Source organism: Myotis yumanensis, unplaced genomic scaffold, assembly GCF_028538775.1.
Source record: "Myotis yumanensis isolate MYYU_CA2020_CCGP unplaced genomic scaffold, mMyoYum1.0.hap1 SCAF_7, whole genome shotgun sequence".
Classification (NCBI taxonomy): Eukaryota; Metazoa; Chordata; class Mammalia; order Chiroptera; family Vespertilionidae; genus Myotis; species Myotis yumanensis.
The window spans coordinates 92,180,151-92,196,150 of NW_027223758.1; the positions used below are offsets into that span (position 1 = coordinate 92,180,151).

The 16,000-nt window shown below is 43.1% G+C and overlaps 1 protein-coding gene across 5 annotated transcripts in view; it reads right to left on the minus strand.

Moving 5' to 3' along the window:
- The window catches only part of TAF4B (TATA-box binding protein associated factor 4b), a 98,203-nt gene that overhangs the window by 81,702 nt on the left and 501 nt on the right, over positions 1-16,000 (minus strand). For all 5 annotated transcript variants that reach the window (XR_011472217.1, XR_011472215.1, XR_011472218.1 and 2 more), the window contains exons 2-7: positions 10,743-10,888; positions 9,405-9,512; positions 6,566-6,727; positions 6,355-6,477; positions 3,734-3,823; positions 2,206-2,814 (exon numbers count right to left, since the gene is read on the minus strand). Coding sequence is in view for 1 of the 5 variants with exons in the window: in XM_070421252.1 (XP_070277353.1) it covers positions 2,206-2,814; positions 3,734-3,823; positions 6,355-6,477; positions 6,566-6,727; positions 9,405-9,512; positions 10,743-10,888 (1,238 nt within the window). In the remaining 4 variants the exon portion in view is untranslated. The remainder of the gene's footprint in view (positions 1-2,205; positions 2,815-3,733; positions 3,824-6,354; positions 6,478-6,565; positions 6,728-9,404; positions 9,513-10,742; positions 10,889-16,000) is intronic.

Sequence of the window (16,000 nt, forward strand, 5' to 3'; positions counted from 1 at the left end):
CTGTTGACTAATGAGTTTGCAGACCACTGACCTATGCCATTATTACCCAGCTTCAACGATGATTAATTCTTTACCAACATTGTTTCCTGTATATCTCCACCCACTTCGCTACCATCCCCAATTATTTTAAAGCACCCCCAGATATAATTTTTTATCTATCTACTAGAGGCCCAGTGCATGAATTCGTGCACCAGTGGGGGTTCCTCAGCCTGGCCTGCAGGATCGGGTTGAAACCAGCTTTCCGACATCCCCCGAGGTGTCCCGGATTTCGAGAGGGCACAGGCCAGGCCGAGGGACCCCACCGGTGCATGATCGGGGCAGGGGAGAGATGCAGGGGAGGCTGGCCAGCTGGGGAGGGAACACGGGAGGGTTCCAGACCGTGTCTGGCCCATCTTTCTCAGTCCCAATTGGCCGGACCCCAGCAGCAAGCTAACCTACCAGTCGGAGCGTCTGCCCCCTGGTGGTCAGTGCACATCATAGCAAGCGGTTGAGCAGCCTTAGCATATCATTATCATATTATACTTTGATGCTTTAATTGGTTGAACAGCCAACCAGTCGACCAGACACTTAGCATGTTAGGCTTTTATTATATAGGATAAGTATTTCAAAATACTATACATCTCCAAAAGATAGACTTTTAATGGGCCGTTTTTAAAAAATACCTGGAAAATGACAATGCTAAAGGCATCCTCCAAAATAAACAGTTCAAGAAATCCAAAGAGTGAGTGTTGGGGACAAAGGAAGCAAAGTTAAGGTAATAATAGCAGGGCCTTATTTTTAGCTTCAAAGAAGGAAAAAAGTATAATAGCAGAAGTTCCTTTTTTTTTTCCCCCACCTCAAAGAAGAAAAATAGTCACCATGTATTTGAGCCAGCTACTGACAATGAACTATTTTAAGTCCTTAAATTCATTTTTGGCTAATATAAATGTGCCAGGAGACAGACTTCTGAACAGAATTTGGGAGTACAATTTATTCTGTATTTTAATTTTTATTGTAAATAAAATATAAAATCTAGTGTGCATCAATCACTAAATAAAAGTAACTCATAGCACCCTGGCCGGTTTGGCTCAGTGGATAGAGCGCTGGCCTGCAGACTGAAGGGTCCCAAGTTCAATTTCGGTCAAGAGCATGTGCCTTGGTTGCGGGCGCATCCCCAGTTGGGGGTGTGCAGAAAGGCAGCTGATCGATGTTTCTCTCTCATCGATGTTTCTGACTCTCTATCCCTCTCCCTTCTCTCTGTAGAGAATCATAGGAAACTCCAAATAGGAACTAATGCCCCTAGAGAAGAAATACTAAATTGGAATAATTCAACTGCCATCATTCTGAGAATAGACTCTATGTCCCTTAGCCCAGCCTGTGCTCTCTCGCAGTCTGGGACCCCTCGGGGGACCCGATGCTGGTTGTAATACCTTGCACAGAACCAGCTTGGGACGGTGAGCCTCAGTGACAACCTGCATCTGGTGCTGTGCGTGGCCTGGCCTACAGACCAATCAGGGTCAAGTTCATGCCAGTGGCAGGAGGCAAAGGTGTCAGTTCAAATACATGTGTGCGTGCACACACACACACACACATAGAATACATGATGATATGGGATATTTATATGTACCAAATTTGAGCTGGGACACACAATCTTGGGTCCCCATTATTGCTCATCATAACAACCATGACACTTGGGGCAGCATTCTCCTGCACATTTGTCAAAAAAGGAAAATAATGAGTGAAAATATGTAAGAGATTTATACAGAGAGAGAGAGCAGGAGGAGCAGGAGGCAACCTATCAATGTGCCTCTCTCACATCGATGTCTCCCTCTCTCTTTCTCTCCCCGCCCCACTCTCTCTAAAAATCAATGGAAAAAGTATCCTCAGGTGAGGATTAGAAAAAACAAAAAACAAAGAGACTTTTCCTTAAGAGATACGCAGTGTAGAGGTGCAATGTCATGATTTCCACCTCTCAAATGGTTCAGAAAAAAATGACGTGCATGTGTGTGTGTGTGTGTGTGTGTGTGTGTGTGTGTGTGTTTTGCAGTTAGTTTGCCAGCAGAGCGAGGGAGAGCAAAGCAAATGTGGTAAAACGTTAACAACTGGTCCAACGTGGCCCAGGGTACACAGGGGCTGACTAGTACACAGGGTACTAGTCTTGCCAATTTTCTGAATGGTTGAAATTTACAAAATACGGAAAAGAGGAAGGAAGGAAATGGTACTCACCAGCTGCTTGACTTTCACTGCCTGTGGGAGAGCAGCCGACTGGGAAAGGACGGGTCCCGGCTGTGCGAGTGTGATCTGGACCGGAGCGCCCATGACAGGCTTCTCAGAGGTGGTCCCAGCAGAAGTAACGACAGTTTTCACAGACGGAAGACAAATAGCTGATGAAGTTTCTCCCAAAGTTACTGATGGGAGGGCCAGCGTCACCCCTGCTCCGGAGACCACTGGCTTCTCAGGGGGAAGCGAGACTGCTGCCACTGTGTTCTGTACAGAGGTCACAAGTGGTTTTGGCGTCTGAAGCACGACGGTTCCGGCTGCTGCTCCTCCTGCTACAGCAGCTGGACCCACAGAATGAAGTGTCACCACTCCAGCGTTTGCTCCCCCTGGGCCAACAAAGGAATTCACACTTTGCGTGGACACCGTTCTGGGTGTGGCTGCTCCAGAAACGACCAGGGCCCGTTCAGCCTGGACTGAGGAGTTGGTTGCTGTCGCCACAGCGGTCACCGGAGTGGTGCAGGTAGCAACGACGGCCTCCCCGGAGGTCTGCTGAACACACTGCTGGATGAAGCTCTGAGAGCTGGGCAGGAGCTGTCGCAAGGCACTCACACTTTTCTAGAAGCAGGGAAGGGGAAAACACCAACCACTAAGGAGATCAATGACTAGTAACATAAAAACACTTTGTATTTCATATCTTTACAACATAAAATAATCCAAAAGTACATCAACTTTTCAGTTGAGGAAATCTGACATCACTTATTTATGTCTGTCAATATCCAAGATTTAATTTATTTCAAACGAAAAGTGCTTTATTTTTCAAAATGAAATGATTATGTCAGTCTTAAACTTTTGAATACTAAACATCAATTTTTATTCCGCCAAACCAGGCTCTTATTGTCAAAGTTACTGTTCTCCATTAAAATTCTGTTTAATTCAATACATCTTACAGAAGAATATGCTACTAACAAAATAAATTAACTTTTTAAAATAGCCTTTCCAGCCCAGCCGGCATGGTTCAGTGGTTGATCACTGACCTATGACCCAAGGGTCATGGTTCAATTCCTGGTCAGGGCACATGCCTGGGTTGCAGGCTCGAAAAGCAGTCGATCAATGGTTCTCTCTCATCGCTGATGTTTCTCTCTCTCTCCCTCTCCCTTCCTCTCTGAAATTGAAAAAAAAAAAAAAAAGCCTTTCCCTAAATTTGGCATTATGCTGTTAATTTCTAAGAGAATGTGAGTCATTAGGAAAAGAGCAGAAGGCCCTACTTTTGTAAATGTCAAGAATTTTGCACATACAAGCATTAAATAACATAATCAGGTTATATTCATGACTCAGATGGTTCTCCCAGCGTGTTCCAAACCAAAGAATATGCACTAGCAACATGAGTTACAGGTTACAAACTGAGAGGCCTCTCCTACATTGCTAGTTACCTTCGCCTTAAGTTGATAGCATGCTGAAATATTTGGGTTTTAAATTACATTAAAAGTAATCTAATACCAAGGATTTTTTCAAAGTAATAAATAGGCAACTCTACCTTGAGAAAAGGGACTAGGTGAGGCTGGGGTGAAGACTTGAGCTCAACATACAGTTGTCTAGTAAATTCCTCCGCTTCGATTTTTGCATCCTGAGGACAAGGGAAAGAAAAACACGTTTAGGTCTACAAATATTTTAAAGCAGGAACAACATGTAATTCGTGATGGTAAACATAACAAGCTCTGAACAGTGGTAAGTCCCTCATTCAATGGAGGCATTTTTTTCATGTCACTTGTGAAGTGAGCAATCGTAAACAATGGACATGTTTGCTCATGCAGGGATGATCCCGGTAAGCAAAACCAGAGTGGAGCTGGCCGTCTGAGTGGAGCTACTGCACCGCAGGCTGTTCAGAGCCTGACCAAGTGGACAGGAGTCCTGCATTTCTTAGGCTAGAGAATAAGAAGTTATTTGGTTTGGGGGACTGGAGGTTTTTTGTTTTGGTTTTTCAATTTTGAAATTACCTTCATCAGGATACACTATTTTTAGAATGCAGGGAGGCTGTAATAACAGATATACAATTGTTCCAAAGGACTTAGGAAGCCTTCCATACTGCCCTACATTCTAAGCATTTCAGGGGTCTATGAGGTCTAAATTATTTTCATATTAATACTAAGAAGGTTTTTTTTTTTTTGGCCTGTTTCACTGTGCTGAGATTTGCACTGATGGTATAGAAGCATCAGTAGGTAAAATTGCTGGCAAGAAAGACAATGGCAACAAATTGAAAGAGATGTCATCATATTCTCTATCACCAGGCACTTGGGGTAAAAAAAAAAAAATAGAGCCAGTTTCCTTTTTAAATGTCCTCAATGAAGCAGTAAAAATTCATTTGACTAAATATCAACCCTTCAGTAGACATCTTTTTAATATTGTGTGTTAAGTAATGTGAGCCACACAGAACATTTCTGCTACAGACCCAATCAAGATGCTCAAGGAAGAGCAGCCTGTGATGGAGACGCTGGTGACGCAGCATCAGGTAAGACCTCTCCAACATCACAGGGACTCCCCAGGTACCTATCTGAGGGACATCTAGTCCTGTTTACGGACATCAAAGACTCCTCGAGGGTGAGAAGCCACTGACACCAGAGAGAGACAGTATCCCAAGACACCGACAAAGCTCTATCGTTATGGATTGAGACTGGACTCAGAACCCATTTTGTTTTACTGTTTTTACCTAAAATACTAATGATATGAGTCATAATAATTGTTATACTTGTTCTTTGGGTTTTTCTATATAGTCCAGCTATTTCTGACTATTGGACATGTATAACTGTTAATATTCTTCTCATGGTTTATGTAAATGTTATACTAGAAGCCATATACAGAAAAATAAAACAGAAGGTAAATAAAACCTCAAATCATGATAGTTCATAGGATAAAAATGATCTAAGACTATTTTCTCACAACGAAGGTCAAAAGACCTGACTACCTTCCATTAACCTGCTCTTCCCTTTTTGGGAAAAATACCCCCACAACTCAGATCCTATGGTTACAGCACTGCCCCACCCCAATGGTCAGCAAGGCAACACTGATACTGAGGCTTCCCAAAGCTGCGAGACCACACTATCCGACTAAAATTTTGGTCTTCCAGGCATCCTTCCAATTGATTTATGATCAAAAAGGGGAACTACGGACAAAAAGAGGGGGTGTTCTATGGGAAGTAACCTCACAGGGGATCTGATCATAAAAGCCTAACTGCGCAGCTCATGGGCAGTCATGCCCCAGGCCTGAGCTTTAGTGGAAAGTTTAAGCCAGCTCTGTCCATTGCTCTTGGGCATGTATATAACAAACCTTGGAAATGTCAGAGGTGAAAACCCGGAAAGGGGGTATTAACCCTAAAAAGAGCACACAATCTTGCTAACTATCCTGTAATCCAACTCCTGCCTTGCTTTCCCCACTTCCATGTCATCCTCCATTTTCCCTCCTTCATTTCAAATGCACACAAAGATGCAAAGCTGTTATTCTCAGAGCATTTGGGATCTTGCTTCTCAGTATATATATGTCAGCAGTTTGGTTCAAATAAACTCTTATAAAAATAAAAATCCAAAATTATATTGTTATATTCTCCGCATATTTCTTAAACAGTTAATATGCTAATTTCCACATTCATCCACTTTGTAACATATCTGAGCATTTTACCTGAAAGAGGATAGAAGAAACAATTTGGTGGCTAAAAGACACGGCATCTTGGCACTTAACATAAACCTCAAAGATCATCACATCTACTCTGCTCATCTCATAGAGAAGGAAGCTGAGGTATAAGGAAGTTAATTTATTTCCATAGGTCCCAAAGTTTGTTGTTTGGACATAAAGAACTGAATTTTATTCTTTAATAGCCCGGCTTTTGGCATTTACAATTCTCATAACTTTTTATTTGACAAAGTCAACCTTCCCTCCAAGTCCCCTTTTGGCTAAGGGAAGAAGACTGACACAGAGAAAGCAGTGTATACTACAGTAGATTGGCCTGTCTGAGACTTATAATCATCACAAAGCTTTCAAGCAGCAAAAGCAAAGTTTATGTAAAAACCCATTTAAAATGAACTTCATTTAAAAACAGTCATTTCCCATTTAAAAGACGTTCTATGGATCCTACAGAGCTTGCAAGGCTTCAGCGCACTGACTTACCAAAAGTTGTCCCACCAGCTTCTTGACATTCTGGCCCATCTCCGGGGACTGTGATCCACTACACGCTAGTTTTATTAACATCGCAAGAAAGTTCTTACATTTCTTCACATTTTCTAGCATCGCCTAAACATGGAAATAGAAACAAGCGCTCATAAGAGAGGTAAAACTTTTCTGAAGAGCTGCATTGACGGAAGGTGCAGTGAGAGCTTACCGGAGTGAGGTTGGTCTGAGCAGCTGCCGAGTTCCCTGCTTTGAGGGGGGGCTCACTAGAGGGTGCGTGTGATGCTCCCAAACTTGAAGGCTGCAGGGTAGTCACAGTATTCGACGGCTTCACAGGAGTGACTGTGACAACACTGGTTGGCACAGCCACGGACTGAAATTAAAAGGAGCATATGTTCAGATATGTATCACTAAGATAGGTATCATAGTGGGCGCCTCATTTCACTCACCAGACTACACAGATGGACTTGAAATCTTTGCTTTTATGTTATGTAACAGCTACAAAAGCTCTGGACTCTAGTAGATCTGGGATTCAGTCTCACCTACCTTCTTTTCATTGACACCTACTGAGCATTGACCTCAGGCAAGTTACTTACTCCTGCTAACCCTCTGACTCCTGTCTATAAAAAAAACAGGAATAGCAATGCTACCTACTACTTTAGGGTTCTTTGTGAAATACAGTGCCAAGCACAAAGTCCTCACAAAATATTAATACTTCTCTAAAAAGGATTGGAAATAGTAAGCCTTTATATAGAAATATAGAATTTCCTGTTCTCTAATTCTCTGCTTTTTCATAAGTATAAAGCAGAGAGATTTACTGGCCATTTTATCCTATACAGTGGGTCCTTGACTTACCAGTTTAATTCATTCCGTGACGGAGCTCATAACTCAAATTAGTCGTATGTCAAATCAAAAAGTGAACGAGTGAGACACGTGATGCTGGGCTGATGTTGTGGCTTTCACTGTGACGTTCGCTGCGCCAACTAGTGGTGGGGTATCTGAAGCTGGCTCGTAACCCGAATTTTAGCTCGCAACTCAAAGCAAAAAATCGGCCGAGAGACGGCTCGTATCTCGAAAAACTCGTTAGTCGGGACACTCGTAAGTCAAGGCCCCGCTGTATAATAAAACCCTAATATGCAAATCGACCAAACAGCAGAATGACCAGCAGAATGACAGGTCACTATGACACGCACTGACCACCAGGGGGCAGACGCTCAGCACAGGAGTCTGCTCCCCCCAGAGGAAGGCGACCAGTGGCACTGATTGGGAGGGGGGGGGGGGGGGGGGGGGGGGGCAGGGCCGGCTGACCAGGGGCCCCACAGATGGCTCTGATGGCCAGCCAGGCCTAAGGACCCTACCCTATATGATGGGAACAGTCTGTTAGATTTAAAAATTAAAACCTGGCAAGGCTACTCTAACACTGAAAAAACAGGATGATGCAGTGATAACATGCATGGACTCTGGCTTGCACATTTTGTGGTCAGCCCTGATTCTGACACTTATAACTGTGTGACAAAGCCAATTACTTAACTTCTCTCTGCTTCAGTTTTTCACCCATAAGATGGGAAAATGGTACTACTGCCTCAGAAGGATCATGTTATGTATTACTTTTTATAATCAGGGCAAAAAAATATAGCTGCCCGTACAACAGCAAGATGCCTTTCACCTATATGAAAAGTATGGTCACTGGTGCATGCAGCGTCCCAGATTGCGAGAGAGATAGCCGACTGCCGGTTTAGGCCCGACACCCCCCAAGGGGTCCCAGATTGTGAGAGGATGCAGGCCGAGCTGAGGGAACGAATTTCCTGCACCGGGCCTCTAGTATTCAGGTAAGCTGCTTTTATGTAGACCATAAGAGTAAGTAAGCATTACAAATATTATGAAAATGATATCTTATTTTCACACTGAAAAGAATTTCAGTTGCTTCTTCTACCCTCCACTGAAATGAGGTGTGATTATAGCACCATCTGCAGGATAAAAAGTTTCATACAAGAAATCAAAGTGAGGTTGTGATTTAGAAAACTATATTGAGATAAAGCAACAAACTTATTTTAAGGATAGACACTAAAAGTTACAGAATGAGTAAAGCTCGAGGGTAGAGAGAGAATAATATTTACAATTCACACATAAAACCGAACACTGCACCTTCATTCTAATTTAAATGCTTGTCTTCTATCGGCATACAGCACCCGCTTCTGGACACTTGGAGACATGGCAATTTGATGTGTTTGTGTTAATTTAAAATATTCAAGTAAAGCTGATATTCTAAGAATCTACACCAGTGATGGTGAACCTTTTGAGCTCGGCGTGTCAGCATTTTGAAAAACCCTAACTTAACTCTGGTGCCGTGTCACATATAGAAATTTTTTGATATTTGCAACCATAGTAAAACAAACACTTATATTTTTGATATTTATTTTATATATTTAAATGCCATTTAACAAAGAAAAATCAACCAAAAAAATGAGTTCACGTGTCACCTGACACGGGTGTCATAGGTTCGCCATCACTGATCTACACCACGTTTATCTTGTGTTTCCCATACCTCCAACAGTTACCAGTTTGATACATGTCATCATACATCACTAAATTGCTCTCTTCAATGTCACACAGTCAGCAACTCATACATCTGGCAGAAAATCCTATTATAATAGCCCTGACTGGTTTGGCTCAGTGGATAGAGCGTCAGCCTGCAGACTGAGGGGTCCCAGGTTCGATTCCAGTCAAGGGCATGTACCTTGGTTGCGGGCACATACCCACTAGGGGATGTGCTGGAGGCAGCTGATCGATGTTTCTCTCTACCCCTCTCCTTTCCTCTCTGTAAAAAAATCAATAAAATATATATTTTTTAAAAATCCTATATAATAAAAGGCTAATAATGCAAATTGTCCCCTCAACCGGGAGTTCAACCAGGGAGCAGGGCCAGCCCAGCCCTATTGACCCTGACCCCACCCATGCAGGAATTCGTGCTCCGGGCCTCTAGCAGCTAAATAATAAAGAAATATGGAAGAATAACAGCGCACACATGGCCATCCGTCTGTCACACTTACTTGTACTAAGGAAGGCTTTGTAACAGTGGTTACCACAGTAGCTCCCATTTGTGCCAATGGTTTAACAGGTGCCACAGCCACTTTCTTGATTAACTGTGAATTAGAATTCTGGGGGTTGGAGAGATAATACAGAGTCATCAGCATTAGTAATTTAAAATCACTCAGGCACTAGCTGGTTTGGCTCAGTGGATAGAGCGTTAGTCTGCGGACTGAAGGGTCCCAGGTTCGATTCCAGTCAAGGGCACATGCCTGGGTTGCAGGCTTGATCCCCATTAGGGGACGTGCAAGAGACAGCCAATCAATGATTCTCTCTCATCATTGATGTTTCTATCTCTCTTTCCCTCTCCCTTCTCTCTGAAATCAATAAAGATATCTTTTTTAAAAAAATAAAATCAATCAGTACTGGGGCAAATATAAAAACACTTTACCATAGCAAACTTCTTCGTTGTACCTGGCTTTCTAACCTTATAAATGCTATGCACATTCTCTACTATGAACTTAACTGGCCAATCGACCAGTTGATATTTCATATACCTAAGGAGGCAAGTGATTTAACAAATAAGTAACCAATTACTTCAGGATAAATTTCCAAACTCGACAGTATGGCGTATATAGAGAACGTGGATTCTTATTTGCTATCATTGACAGAAAAAAATCTTGCTAATTTATCTTCTCAACCCACTGCAGTTAGATACAGCAAACTGGAAAGAGAAGGAGTAGCTATCACTGACAGATACAGTTAACAGAGAAAACGACTGGTTGAAAACCCAGAATCAAATTAGAAGAGTAAAATAATGGGGGTGGGGGAGATTTAAATTGGCAGAGAATAATATTACCACAGAAACAGTGCAATCTTTCTTTAGCATGAACCTGACTCATCAAGAAAATGCTATACTATATTCAGCATTTTCTATGTAATCAAAGAAAGATGCCCAGAAGTATGTGTATATGTATATTTTAACTCAGGCACACAAAGTAAGCTGCAGGTGCCTAGAAAGATCATCACGTATGTAAAATAAATTGGCCCTGTACAACGCCAAGGTGATAAAATACTGCATTAAAGTTCTGAATTTCTTAAAGGTAATTTCTATAAGCTACGGATAAAAGTGAATACTAAACTGTAGTCTTAATATTTTACTATAAATTAAAATTGAAGCAGAATGGCTTTCTTTCCATTTAAAGATACAAACAGCCCTTTGAACAGTCCCTTAAGGACTACAAAATCTTTGAGTATGAAGACTGAATTTTTATTGTTTTAGCAATCAGCAAATGACAAAACCAAAATACTTGATAAATTAAAGAAAATGAAAAAAGAAAAAAAGAGTTAAGGTACATTACCGGCATTGCACAGATTTTGACTGTTTGAGGATTCGTTGGTAGCGCCGGTCTTGAAATTATGGTACTTGTAGTCTCGGCTCTTGTTACAGGTTGCTGAGGAGATACCAACATCAACTGACCACTGTTACTTTTGATCAAAACTGTTCCTATATTGAAAAAGAAAAAAAAATTGATGTGGCTGATAAATGAAGCATAATTATCAGCTATTTCTTCTCCTATTTCTTTCAGTAATGTAAATGGTCTGAAAAAGTGATTAGTACATACTGAATTCCATATCTACTAGTCTCTATATATAAAAACCTAAGCACCCGGAATGCCGGAACAACAACCAGAACGACCAATCGCTATGACACGCACTGACCACCAGGGGGCAGATGCTCAATACAGGAGCTGCCCCTGGTGGTCAGTGCACTTCCACAGCCGCCCAACCTCCCCTGGTCCTTCCCGTGGCCAGCCAACCTCCTGTGGTCCCTCCCCCACCCCTGGCCGACAGGCCCTGGCCATCAGCAGGAAGGCCCCAATTGGCCCTGATTACTGGCCAGGCCTAGGGACCTAACCCGAGCACAGATTTTGTGCACCGAGCCTCTAGTTACCTAAAATATAAAAATGTTTTTACTCAAACCTACTTAAAAGTCTAAGTATATGGCTGAAACCTTTCTGGAGGAGGCAAAATACTTTTTTCTTCATGACATGAAACTATAAAGCTACAGTAAGATGCTATGAGTAAGAAGGCATGGTAAGACTATACGAACTGACCAATGGAACAAAACAGAGAAGCCCAAAATGGACTCATATAGTTATGTAATATCGAATTTTCCTAAGAGGCCCTGCAGATCTGTGAGGAAAAGAGAGACCTACTATTTAATAAACAGGACTAGGTCCATGCGCTATCTACATGGAAAAGACCCAAAGCTTCACACCATCCACAAAAACCACTCAAGGGTAAAAAGGAAAACCTTTTAAACTCCTAATGTAGAAAATTATCATTCTTAACTTGGACTAAGAATTTAACTATATAATGTTTGATACATCTGACTATATCAAAAGAGCTTTTGTTTAGCAAAAGACCACTAGGTAAAAAGACAAACCACAGGATGAGAGAAATTTTTAGTTCACATATATTAAAAGGACGAATGTCCAAAATAACAGATGCCAATGACAGGGAAAGGTAAATTAAGACCACAGTGAGATATCAACTTATACTTATCAGATAGGCAAAAATTAAGTAGTCTAAAAGCATTTGCTCATTTCATGTCTCTGTCATATTTTGGTAATTCTCGTGATATTTCAAAAATTTTCATGATTATATTTATTATGATGCTCTGTGAACAGTAGTATCTTTAATTTCCTGTAATTGTTTTGGGGTGCCACAACAATGCCCATATAAGATAGCAAACTCAATAAATGCCGTGTGTTCTAACTACTCCACTAATCAGCAACTTCCCCATCTCTATCCCTTTCCCCAAGACACAACAATATTGAAATTAATAGTTATTAATATTAACCCTATAATGGTCTCTCACTGTTCAAGTGAAAGGAAGAGTCCTTCATCTCTCTCTTTAAATCAAAAGCCAGGAATGATTAAGAGAAAGGCAGGTCAAAAGCTGAGACAAGCTGAAAATTAGGCTTCGTGCACCAAACAGTTAATAATGCAAAGGAAAAACCCTTGAAGAAAATTAAAAATACTACTCCAGTGAACACATGAATCATAAGAAAGAAGAAAGTTTTAGTGGTCTGGGTATTAAGTCAAACCAGTCACACCATTCTCTTTAGCTGAAACCTAATCCAGAGTAAGGCCCTAACCCTTTTCAATTCTACGAAGGCCGAGAGAAGTGAGGAAGCTGCAGACGAAAAGTCTGAAGCGAGCAGAGGTTGGTTCCTGAGGCTTAAAAAAGGAGCGGTCTCCAGAACAAACGGAGAGATCTAGCTAAGACAATTAATGAAGGTGGTTCAGGTGAAAGAGGTGAGCAATGTCGATAAAACGGCCTTACTTTGAAAGATGCCACCTAGGACTTTCACAGCTGGACAGAAGTCAATGCCTGGTTTCAACTCTTCAAAGGACAGGCTGACTCCCTTCTTAGGGGCGAATGCAGCTAGTGACTTTAAGGTGAAGCCAATACTACGCATTTACCATCCCAAAAAACGTAGGGCCCGTAAGCATTATGCTAAATCTACTCTGCAGAACAAAAAGGCTGGGTGACAGCACAAGTGTTAAACACGGTTTACTGAATACATTGAACCAACTCTTGAAACCTACTTCTCAGAAAAGACTCCTTTCAAAAGAATTACTGCTCATTGACAACGCTCCTGGTCACCCAAGAGCCCTGGGGGAGATGCACAGTGAGATTAATGTTGTCTTTGTGCCTGCTAACCCAACTTCCCTTCTGCAGCCCATGGATCAAGGAGTAATTTCAACTTTCAAGCCTTATTATTTAGTAAAGGAATGTATTTTGTAAGGCGATAGCTGCCATAGATAGTGATTCCTCCAACAGATCTGGGCAAAGTAAATTGAAAATCTCCTGGAAAGGATTCCCCACCAACACTCTGCCCCACCCCTCACCAGAGCCATCTGCCCATTCTCTCTGAGTCTGTCTCAATTTTGACTGTTAGTTCAATTAGATTCCACATGAGCAAAGTCATATGGTATTTGTCGTTCTCCGACTAGCGGATTTCACTTAGCATACTGTTCTCCATGTCCATCCATGCTTTCACGAAGGGTAAGATTGTCTTCCTGTTTACGGCGAGTGGTATTCACTCCATGTGTAAGTGGAGCATAGTTATGTTATCCACTCGTGTACTGAGGGACTCTGGCTGCTTCCAGTCCTGGCCACGGTAGATAACAGTCCCAGCGTGGCCTCCTGTCAGCCCTTGGTTACAAGGCTTCTCTCCAGCTGCCCTTCAGATGGTCACTCAGGATGGTTTTTCTAGACTTTAGCTGTAATTCAGGTTGGTCCTGGAGGAGGTGAATGTAGCTTCCACCTAGTCTGCTGCCACCTTGGATCTTCCCATATTTACATCTTATTTAAACCAGTTCTGATCATACAGGAAATTCTAAAGAGAAATCAAATACTTAAAGTATATTATCAAATCTCATTTCTCGAACGTTGCCCATCTCCAACAATTCAGTTCTCAACCAAGTTTTTCACAGAAAAAGAACGTGTCAGTTGTCAACCAAAACTTCAGTTTTGGACCAGACAACCCTTTCATGCTTATACCTCAGCATGACAAAAAGCATCTCTCAGCCAACAAAGGAGAAAATGCTTTTGTTGCTGGTGAAATCAGGATTAGCACAATTTTAAAACATAAAGAGGCTATTACGAGTGCTGATGTTGCTTAGGCTGCGAAGATGCTCACCAAACAACAATCGCAGGCAACTGAATAGGTAGAAAAACTGTTGTTGACTGGAGTTGGGTAAACTAAACGCAGTTTGGCCAATGCTGTCGGTGGTAGCATTTCAGGGGCAGTGAGATATGAAAATTTTGTTTAAGGCTAGTGGGGGTTAGTTTGATAAATTTAAGAAGTGTTTCTTTATAGATTAAACAGCACTTTAACATGTACATGTATATGAGAAAGGCTAAAACAGGGAAGCATTATGGGGGTCTGGGATAGATTAATTCAATTTACATTATTTCTAATGGGGGAAAAATGATTCGGTCTTCAAACAAATCACCTCCTGGAACGAACGAATTAAGTTCGAAAACCCAGTCCCACTATACTACCCTTAAAGTATAAGACTTCTGTATAATTAAGGAAATCATCCGTGAGTCATCAATTGCTAATGCTCAGTATGTAAAAGAAATGGTACAAGAATCATAACCAGCTGAACACAAGGTCAGCATGCTCTCCTGCCGCACATCGGCAAGGCAAGAATCCCCACCAGCTGCCCCGCAGAAGCCCGGCCCACCCCCTCTGGAGCTGAACACCAACCACTAAAGGCAATTCATCTCCTCCCAGGAGCTTCTTCGGGCCACAGCATACAGGTGTTGGTGCCACACCCTTAGGCTCTGGCCCGGTTTGCTGCTACCTAGCGCTGGCAAGTTCAGTGTATAAGAAGGTTAGGCTCTAAAACTCTATAAATCACCTTTATCCCTGATACGCAATGAGACATAACTGTACGCACTCACCAAGTGGCAAGCACAGTGTTGTGGAGAGAGGACAGCAAAACAGATCTGGATTCAAATCCCCCCACACACACACACCTATGAGTTTTGCACGGGGCAAATCACCCTCAGAGAATGGTTACTTGCTACCTATTATGGCCAACACACAAAAGAATGTAAATAATGCATAGAAAGTGCGCAGCCCTCCCTAGGTGAGCAGTACACGCTCAATCCGTGATCAGTTCCCACTGAGCAAGTTTTCCCTCGTGACAGTTCTCCCATTTTCATACTTTTTAAAATTGCTTCTAAACAAACCTCACTGACTACACAGCCGTTTAGCTTGAGGCGGTGATTTCACTCAAACACATTCCTCACCTCTTCCTAAGAATGCGTGCAGGGTCATTGGAACGAGAAGGAACTGTGCCCCCTGACGCACACAGCTTAACTAGTGCACGTCGCGTGTCCCAGACAAAACGGAAACAGAACTCCATCGGAAGTGAAGATCATCACCTTCCCACGATGGTCACCACCAAACAGAACACTGGCTACAAGAGAGACCCCATCGTTTCTCTGGGGGTGTGGGGGGGGGGTGCTGAAACCCTTGAAATCAAATGCTGGGACTCCTTTGCCACCTTGGCCTGTCAGAGCCCCATTCCGCGGAGCAGAATTCACAGAAGAGTTCATGCAAAGAATGGGAAGTGCGCTGCCCCCGCCCCGAAATCCCAAGAGCTTTTCCGCTGAGGAAAGCAGGTAACCGCTCAAATACCCTTTGTCGTACTTACAATACGTAACTGGTCGGAGCAAAACCTTTGCACAGACCACGGGAAGCGGCCCCACCGCGGCCTGGGGCGGAGAAGGCACAGCGCCCTCCCGCCGCGCGCTCCGCTGTCAGACCGGACGCGGCTCTGAGGGAAAGTGGGGGGACCGCCCGTCCCGGAGCCGCACCACCAGCACCGTCACCCCCGGCGCCCGGGAGCAGGACGCTCGCCTGCAGGTCAGTGCACAGCCCTCCTCCGTCTCAACGCCCAGGAGCGTCTCACGGGCACGCGGGTGGGTGTCAGGGACCCTTTCCGCGCAAAGCGCACGCGGCCCTGCCCGGGCAGCAGCCAGCGCTCGGGGCCTCCGGACGCGCTGCTCCCGCTTCAGGGGTCGCTGAGT